The sequence below is a fragment of the Chelmon rostratus genome, chromosome 1 (assembly GCF_017976325.1).
Source record: "Chelmon rostratus isolate fCheRos1 chromosome 1, fCheRos1.pri, whole genome shotgun sequence".
NCBI lineage: Eukaryota > Metazoa > Chordata > Actinopteri > Chaetodontiformes > Chaetodontidae > Chelmon > Chelmon rostratus.
In genome coordinates this window covers 17501328-17511596 of record NC_055658.1, presented here as the reverse complement: position 1 = coordinate 17511596, position 10269 = coordinate 17501328, and the positions used below count along the sequence as shown (strand labels likewise).

Sequence of the window (10269 nt, the reverse complement as noted above, 5' to 3'; positions counted from 1 at the left end):
AAGGAAACACCATGAAAAACTTACAAGATGCTTCCCTCCATTATCCTTTGGAGGGAAAGTATAATTGATATTTGTTGAGGCCAGGAAATGGAAAGATAAGAAATAAATTAATTTAAAAAGGCCTTCTCAATGAATCACATGTAATTAGCAGTTTACTCTGAGGCCCTACTACAGCACCACAGTTCAATCTTTGTGGCTCATGGTGGCAAAAACCAGTGGTTAAAATAGTTTGGAACAAGAGGCATTCAATTTTTGTATTATTCAGAATTAAAAGGGTTCTGTCTGGGTCCCATGAGAGTCCCCCAGTTCCCCTGTGTTAAAGTGACCTTTACGGTATACTGCACAGAAGTCTATGGGTATCAATCATTTTCCAGTCTTCATGACCAGAACCCCAGAACCCATGAACCAGAAAGATTGAAGCCCTGACAATCTGGTCTCAGTTTCTGAAAATGTTAGTTGCCTAATGATAACCTTAAAATGTATTTACCTCTGAGTTGTTTGGATCTAATGCTTCATTTTTCTGTCCTCCCTCGTCTCATGCATAAACTAGTCTTACAGGTCTCGCAGTGCAGATTTTCTGATCAGTCAACATAATCAATTGATAGATACAGACGAGTGCAAAGGACATACATAGTTTGCTTTTCTTTAATCATTCAGCAGCGAAATCAACAACTTTGCCATCATCTCTTCTGTCCTCAGTTTGAGTTTGAGACTGTGTTCATTTGAGGAAAATGTAAACTGATTTAAAATCCTTAGAGGGGAAATTTGGGTGTTAGAGCAGATCAAAGACAGAAGTAAGTAGCCTACAGATAAATAGACAATTAAACAATTACTTTATTAAGCGTATAAATGGATAAACATAAAAAAATAACTAAACACAGTTTATTTTCTCGGTTGTGGTCGAGGGTTGCATTACATTATTAAGTTGAAAAAACAGACATTATCTTATCTCACAAATCTGAATATGACACAACACTTTTCCAAAAATAACTGCCAACATGGTTCCATTAAAAATCAATTCATAGTATCAACAAAATAAAGAACAAGCTTTAATACTAATAGGTTGAATTTCAAAACAATGCAATGATATTCATTAGGCTTTGTACTGCGTGATATGTGTTGGTGCAAATCCTTATAGAGTATTCCTGTTGAGTGAAAACCTGTAAAATGCTCAGCGTAGGATAAAATACATGCCTGTTTCTATTTGATTAGCAAGGTTCAGTTCTGCAGAAAATATACCAGCTTATACCAGCGAAGTCATTACTTTGCACTCTAAAGTTCGGAAAATATTCTCAGTTCATCACTTTTGCATGATGCCGATTGAAAAGGCATATATCAACATCTATACTGGCATATTTAGATGTCTTTTTTTGCTGGCTGACACTTCTGTTTGATCACGAATAGGAAGATGCCAAAATATCACCAGAAAGCAGCTGGCAAGCAAGCAGTGCTGTTTCCCAAAATATTCCCTCTGTTGTCAGATGACAGTAATGGAGTTCAGAATGGAGTTCAGGAGTAGTACTGAACTGCAGCCTGAAACAAGACAGACTTTGTAATACTTGTAATACTCATCTTTGCATGTAGCATTATAAAGAAATGTGGGAGCATTCTTGAGGTTTGTTGAGACAAGTCTGTGTGTGAGTGGAGAGGGCTGGCACAGAGTTTCATTGGACCAGGCCTCATGGTGCTGACAGTCTCTTGCACTAGAGTCCTCATCTGCTACACTGGGGTTTGGTGAAATTGAAATCTCTTTGAAAAATTCATCATCTTACTGCATGTTGTTTAGATTCTTAGAATCAGGTTTTAAATGCTCTCAAAGAAAGCTCCAATCTGTCTCACAGTTCCCTCAGAGTCCATCTGTGAAACAAGAGGTAGCTTGCAAGGTTTACAAACTGAGACCCAGAAAAGAACATAGACACTTACATCACCAGATACTTGTACTGAATAAATATCTCATGACAAAAGTTGCCTTCCAAGCAGCACATCAGCGATGGTGTACACACAATAAAAAGATAACACCAACCCTCACTAAAATGTATGTGTGTATGTGTGTGTGTCTGTGTGTGTGTGTGGAGGGGGTTATATGCAATAGGCCTAACTGGGCCTATTGGGGGCCATGGGAAAAATGAAACATGACAGCAAACAACATTTTACACCTGCACGTTCAACAAATTAGTAAATATCTGCCATTCAGTCTTTTGATAATGTAATGAATAGCAAATTCATTTGTAGGGAATAATGAAAGGTGCCATGAAACTGTGTGTTTAGTATTATAAAGAAACCATGATAGGTTTAAATGTATAATTGAAGCATTCAGTTCAATTTTAGATTGGATTTTTAAAGTAATCTTAACAGTTGTGTTACAATAATTAAAATAGATAATTATAAGAATTAAAAAGTTAACTTTCCCCCAAACCAATAAAAAAAATTAAAAAACAGACGTCTTTTCATAGCATGGAGTTACTATTTCAAATGAGGTCTGTGCGTAGTAACGTTACAGGTTACGCACTGAATCATGGGAAAACAGCGTGCCCGACCAAAGAGCGCACTTATTCCCGGTTAACCTAATGTTACGTGAGTTAATCGGAATATTTTTTAGCGATTTATCTTTTGTCCACAAAGTAACATGTGTCACAAGAACAGCTTTGCATGATGCCGAAGCCATGTTTACTCGTCTAGCTGGAGGCGTGTATGCCTCTCTTGTGTCTTCTCCGCTGGTGACCCATCTTCAGCCTCTGTTAGTATCTCTGGCCCTCCACACAGTCCTGTCGTCGCTGCTGGAGTTACCATTAGCAACTGGGCAGCGCCCGGCTGAGCACCTATAACCGCTGTCGATGTTGTCCTGGGAAATTCATAAGGTAACTAATGTCACATTTCATTATGGATTGTTTTACATCAAGTTTGAAGATCGTTACAGTTATTAACTTTCGATATTAACTCTTAGGAGTACCTACATGTGTCGGTAGCTCTTTGAGTTCGCTTTGCGGCTGTCTGGCCGGCTAGCTGAGCGTGCTAGCTAACGTTATCACAAACCTAGCTTAGTGAGTGGAGTGAACCTTAGCTATGCGGACCACATACGCCTATATTAGTTAAAGTAGTGGTCACTTTCCGCTAGTTTGTAATATCGTGAAAAGTATGCCCAATGGCCAACTAGTATCGATCTCAGCAGCGACAATTTCGAGTGGCATGGGGGCTTTGTTATCTGACCAGCCGACAGCTCCACAGCAGCACGGCTGGGCTACTTTCCAGTGGTGTCTGAGAGATTTAGGCTTCATCTGTTGTCCGCCCGTTAAACGCGAGTTTGTTTGGGCACGGTGTTTGAGGTGATAAAGCGTAAAAAGGAGAGAGAGAGCTAATTTTCCATCGGTTACACAGGTATTGCAGGTGCACAGGCACTCAGTCCGTTGCAGTGATGTTACACTCATGGCTTCGGGGAGGCAAGTGAGGCACAGTGTCAGCTCCTGCCAGTCACTAACGTGACACCTTCGCCCATAAATACGTATTAATAATTTTTTACATTGGCAAACCTTTTTTTTTTTTTTTTTTTTTTTGCTCAAGCTCATCAGAGCTCAACAAATAAACCTGCTCATCCCACTCTCCTTCGCTAAAATAATTTGCACTGTGGGCAGGTGCTCCCACCTCACGAGCCAATTCTAACAAGCACATAGCGGACTGAAAGCCACAAAACAGTTACAGTTCCGTAACAGATTAGACAGTCACCAAAGGTAAGTGTAGAGTTGTAAGAGGTGTAGGTGATCTGAACAAGTAGCACTTAGACAAGAATGTATGTTACTCAGTGTTATTAGACAAACTGAGGGTAAATTATGTGTGCTAGTAGTTGTACATAAATGTCACTAAATAAGTCTTTGACCTGGTCCAAACCCAACAGAGGCCTAAATTGCACTTGCTTCACAGGTAGAGATGACGTTGACTTTTGGTGGGTGTGGACCATCTGAGGAATGGCATGTTAACTATGTAGCAGGACACAATGCATGTAGCTGTCAGAGACTGCTGATAAGAAAAACTAGTTTGACCTCCATTGGACATGTTTGTCCTGTCTGATGGTACAGTCACTAGAGCTGGGAGATGAATGGTTAATAAAGACATTGTGTTATGAGTTATTGCCCATGGTTCGGTTTATTGTAACATTTTGATATATTGAATGTGTTAATGCCTGGTCTTAAATCATGCATTACAGTAAGGTCAGAAGATTTTCCGATGAACAATTAATGCTTTTAAGCACATGGTCATTATTGTTCACCTAAGTTAAAGCACTCTATGGAAACAAATTTAAAAGTGTGTGATATTTGATTTTATTAATGTCCCCTGGTTTCATTAGTCTATTCTTTCATTTTTACAGGTTCAGAAAGCTCTCCTTGATTTCCAGAAGCAGTAAAGGCCTTGACAGACAAGTGACTCACAGTCTGTTGGAATGTTTGTGAGGCTGGCCATGGTTAACACGTAAGGTCACAGTGAGTGGCACCGCCATGTTGCCAGGAGTCGGTGTATTTGGCACAGGGAGCACAGCCCGAGTGCTGGTCCCATTGTTGAAAGCCGAAGGCTTTGAGGTTCATGCACTTTGGGGGCGAAGTGAAGAGGAGGCATGCTGCTTGGCAAAAGAGCTCGGTATCCCATTTCACACCAGTCGATCTGATGACGTCCTGCTGCACCAGGATGTCGACCTTGTTTGCATCTATATTCCCCCCTCAATGACGAGGCAAATTGCTGTCAAAGCGCTGGGTAAGCTGAGTCTACATACAGTACATAAAGTCACTCCATTAAAGCCATAAAACATTGCTATAACAAAAGAATATTAGTGGATTTTCATTAAATAACAACTCCTTTTTTTGTTTACATAACACAATTCAGAATATTTGGGTTTATGTGAATGACAGCACTCAAATAAGATCAGGTTTCTTCCTAAACACCAGGTTCAGGTCTTGCAGTTCAGTTTCCACTTGCACTGTATTTGCATCTGAGTCGTAGAAATTGCTAATGTGATGTGACCTAGCCGGGCGTGGCAGGTTAGCTCTGGAGCAAATTTGACATTTCTTGGGCTGTAATGACAATGCTCCCCAAAAGATACATACACTGAAAATGGCTGCATTCTCACTGCAACATATTTCTCAGGGTTTATGCTTGAAATGTAATCAAAAGCATGACCACAGGGAATGTTAAAATTTGAGGGGAAAAACCCCAAAACAAAACTTGCAGACAAAAACTTTATCACATCTCATATCTGCTAGTGACACATTGAAGCAAAAATAGTCAACACATTGTCGTATCAGAGGAGAGTAGATCTATAAAGTTAACTTACTGTATCTGATGGAATTCCTGAGTGTTGACCTCAGCTTCCTGTTTTAGTTGCAACTTCCTGAGTGTGTCCCCGCCAAAGGACTTGTCCATAGCACTACCTCCAAGGGGAACTGAAGGCCAGCGATCTCCATCTATGAAAACTATGTACATGCTCTGTGTTGTCACATGTAGTTGCAGGAGAATGTTGACTTTTTGTTTATTCATACCAAACTCCAGGGGCTGGGCAGCAATGCCATCTAAGGCAATCGACTCCACAGTGGGCCTGAGCACCGAGACACCTAGTCTACCCTACACCTTCAAATCATATTTAACACACACTCAGTTGCCATTTTAATGGTTCATCTAGTTAAAACGGTCTAATACAACAAATACAAATCCTATCTTTTTTCAGTGTTTTAGAAGCAGTTAATCAACTTAATGGTAATTTTGGAGGCTGCAAGTTAGTTTGTGATGCTATTGAAATGTATTGAGTTATTCTGAGCGCTGTTTCTAAAATGTTGTCTGTCCTTATTGTTAGAAATGGAGGAACAACTGAATGTTTTACACACAACAAAGTTGTGTGTAAAACTTTATTAGTATTGAAAGGCAGATTAAGAACCATAGTGAGTGAAAACAGTGCTCACCATGCACAACATAAAAGATTAATTCAGAATGAAAGCAGTTGTTTTACCTTTTTGTTGCTGTCACAATACAAGACAACCAGAAATCATAACAGGGTTTCCTTGAGAGATTTGTACGATTGTATCTTTTAAATTTTAAATTCCAGACATCTCACTGTATTGTCATCATTGAGTTCAGTTTTATCTAAATGAAAATAACCCCTCCCCCACTCCCGCCCACATGTTATATTTGTTCTGTTACGTTATTAAAAACCTGGATTAGCATTTAACGATCCTGCATCCACAACGCTGATGTGGACATTAAATTGTATCGAGAAGTGAAGTTCTGTACCATCTGCTTTTCCAAATAAAAATTTGACTTAAAAAAAAAAAAAAATGAAAATAACCCCTACCTTTGCCTCTCTCTCTGCAGGTATAGGTAAGAATGTTGTGTGTGAGAAAGCTGCAACTGCTGTGGATTCATTCAAGATGGTGACTGCCGCCAGGTACTACCCCCAGCTGCTCAGCATTATGGGTAATACCCTGCGCTTCCTGCCAGCTTTTGTTGCTATGCGCCAGCTACTGGTGGAGGGATATGTTGGCGAAATGCAGGTGTGTGACGTCCGAGTCTATGGTCCCAGCCTCCTGGATCAGACGTACGGCTGGACGTGCGAGGAACTGATGGGAGGAGGCGGTCTGCACACTGTTGGCTCTGCCATCATTGACCTTTTAAGTTACCTAACCGGTGCACGAGCCCATCGTGTTCATGGCTTACTGCGGACCTTTGTTCAACAAAATGGTTTGATCCGAGGCATCCGCCGTGTCACCAGTGATGATTTTTGTTTCTTTCAAATGTTGATGGGTGGAACTCGATCGAGCTCTGGTGGCGTGTGCTGCACTGTGACCCTGAACTTCAACATGCCAGGGTCATTTGTGCATGAGGTCATGGTTGTTGGATCCACTGGGAGACTGGTTGCCAGGGGGACAGAACTGTATGGTCAACGCAATGGGAGTAAAGGTGAGGAGCTTTTGCTAGGAGACAGTGGGTGGGTGGGACCAGAGGTGTCGGAGATGCCCCTGCCTCACCTGCGGGGGCTGAGCTCCATGGTAAAGGCACTGAGACAGTCTTTTCAGGCTCACGAGGAGCGCAGGTTGTGGGCGCGAGGACCGGTTGCCATGGCACCAACATTTGAGGATGGTCTGTATGTGCAGACGGTGGTTGAGGCAGTGAAACGGTCCAGCTGTAGTGGAGAATGGGAGTGTGTTGAGATCATGAGTCAAGAGCCAGATCCAAATCACAACCTTTGTGAGGCTTTGCAGAGGAACAAGAACTAAATATATTTATACACCCAGTGCAACCACTACATGTGTCTGACAAAACTGGGCTCTGAATGTGTTTCATTTAATTCAGCTGCTGAGGCAGTTTACATGACCCATGACTACTTTTTGCATTCTCACAAATTTCACATTTTGAGAAATCATATGTGTGTTTGTGCCCTCACAGCTCCATTACTCTGATTCTGAACAGAATATATTATAGTAGTGGTATCAATATCAGAATCTGCCTGTGCCCCTTTGACACATTTATTTCCTGCACTGGAAGTTTTTTGCTAAATATGCTTGATATACGCCACCTGTGTCAAACATTGGCAAAGAGCAAAATTACTTCAGAGTCAAAAAACAAACTTTTGGTGGATGTTTGGCCATTGCCTTTATGCTCATTTTAAGCTGCCTGTCTAGATATATTTCTGTATTTTAAGAAAAATGTAGGTTGTTGTGTTTTATTGATAATAATAGATATATCAAAGACGCTCATACCTCACCTTTGCCATTGAACAAGAGCACAGCTCTTCCTGAGGCATGCCAGAGCATTTTTGAATATTTCCTCTTTTAGAAGTTTAAGTCGGCAGAACAAGAGTTTGCAGGAGTTGTATTTTAGGATACACCAATAAATGGCTAAGTGGGCATCACTAACTCAGTACTCAGATTAAAAACCAACTGTAAGTGTAAACCCCAACGGATGAAACATTTTAATCTCTATTGTAAATGACATTTAGATGTTGATGTAATTTGGTGTTAATTTATTCCCAAGACCAATAGCACCTTATTCTGAAAGGAAGTGTTTACCTCAGACATGAATGTGAATGTCAAAGCATGAGGATGATTTGACTGACAAAATACTTTGACTGTTAGCAGTGTGATGACTGGCACAATTCAGACGATGCTCCACTGGAGCAGTTGTTTCAGAATAAGAATAATGGAGCAGATAATGGAGCGGTGCAGAGTTAAGTTTTACTTGTTTGTTTTTTTTTTGTAATAACAAGCAAACATTTAAAGAGTGGAAGAGGTTGCAAGTGGATGTTATGGCATGCTATGGCAAACATAAAATACCAGGGATTGAGTAAAATAAGCTATGTAGAAAATAGAATTATTAAGACTAATTTGTTGCATCGCCCCCGCAGACTTCTCAAACATCTTGTTTTTGTTTTTTCTTTTGAGTATTACTCACACCCTGTGGGCTGCAAAGTAAGTTTGTAGTTTCGTTCTTCACAGAGAGCAGCTGGAATTGTGAGCTGGAATTCATGACCATTTCAATGGATTTCAGTAGTGGCACATTTCATAGTGGGGTTTTTAGTATATATATTATATGTTGGGTAAACGTTTGCATATGGACCCATACAAGGACAGAGGTGAAGTGGATAATGCCTCAGAGAGAGGCATATCCAGGGATGTTTGGTACCCAATTTTCCACTGTGAAAACTTACCACCTCTAGTAATCAATTCAACAATTGAAACTGACTGTGAAGAAGGAAACTACCATTTTTCAACAGCCCCATGTCAAGCCAGGGTGATGCTCAAAGGATTGATTTTAGGCGGAGAATCACATTAAATCTCACATCAGAAGAAACAGACTTGTTCTAGAAATTTCAGATTAATGACTTTATATTGTTAAACTGATAAAGTTTTAAATAATAAGTTTAAAATGTGTGTAAAAGGTTTGTTTACAAGTGCTAACCATTGAAGTAATTTAATATGTTTTTACAAGATTTTTTTCATGCAAGCTATGCATTTAAAATGATTGCAGATGTTTGAATCCAGAGAGTGGGGCCACCGACATCCTGAAACCTTGCTGATCTTTTCATTGAGCAGAACCACTGGATTTGACATGTGTTAGAGTATAAATGTGTGCCTCTCTAACGTGCTCAGACCAAGAGAAGTGTTAAAACATTTTATGGTTGTTGTAGTCACTCACTGCATCTCAGTACTGCTGAATATCCTAAATAATATTGGGCCTCAGTGCTCCAAATGCTGAGGCAGGAGGTGTTGAAGACAGAAGCAGTGTACAGGTTTGATTTGACTGGTCTGTTCCCTTCTTAGACCCATGCAGAATCTGCAGATAAGGATACATAGATGTAACACGCTTACCTCACGCTATCCCAACAGTGCTTTAAAAAAACAATACATCAAGTTTACAGTCTTTATAAAATGCATAACATTTGCCTGCAGGATGTTCCATAGCCCACCACTGTTGAAATACATTCCAAATGAGTTTTTTCACCTTCTTGGTAACAGATGTTTTTGTTTTGTTGTTTGCACTGAGAAAATGCCACATATTTAATATGCAGTGTGATGCTTGTACTAGCCAGCTCACTGCAAATTAACATTTGACAATGTATAAGGAAGACTTTTTGTATTTATTTGTGTCTTGGTGTGGAGAAAGTTTCCCATTTTTTTCTGTTCAGTGTTTGTGTTTTCAGCCTGTGAATTTCTGTTTAAAGCTGTAATATTTAAATTGTTTAGATTTAGCATTGTTTTAATTGTTAATATGGCTTTTTGAGCACAATGCGTCGCATTTAATTTGGGAAACTGTTCTGTTCATCCTCCTCACAGACATTTCCTTTAATAAATACAGTTGTATTCATTTTGTGTCTTTGTTCAGACTTCGGTTTGATTCTGTTTTAAAAATAAAACTTCACTTGCCAGTTAAGTCATAGAAAATAGACTTTCAGTATGTTTTGATGAGATTATGCAGTTCTTCACTGAGCTGAGTATTGAATATTTTTCCATCTTTAACATTGTAAATAAAATATTTCTGCCCAGGCCAGTTGTGTTAGTGCTCCAGACTGAGCTAATCTTTACCTACAGTTACATAGCTCTTGCAATTTAAAACATTAATAGAATGCTTGATATGTTGACATACTGTTAGTTGAAATTTAGTTTTTCAAGCACAACCATAAATACAGACCATAAAAAGATGGAAACAATCTACATGTGCTAATACTACATTGAAAACTAAATGTATGGTGACAGATATCAACATTTGAATACACATGCATGTAGAAGTTTGCATTGA

The 10269-nt window shown here is 39.6% G+C and overlaps 1 protein-coding gene across 1 annotated transcript; it reads left to right on the top strand.

The window, feature by feature from the left end:
- Positions 1–2623: 2623 nt before the first annotated feature.
- gfod2 (glucose-fructose oxidoreductase domain containing 2) lies at positions 2624–9837 on the top strand. Its single transcript, XM_041943312.1, has 3 exons — positions 2624–2858; positions 4361–4740; positions 6349–9837. The coding sequence occupies exons 2-3, from the start codon at positions 4488–4490 to the stop codon at positions 7248–7250; spliced, it is 1155 nt and encodes a 384-aa protein (XP_041799246.1). The 5' UTR covers positions 2624–2858; positions 4361–4487; the 3' UTR covers positions 7251–9837.
- The last annotated feature ends 432 nt before the right edge of the window (positions 9838–10269 follow it).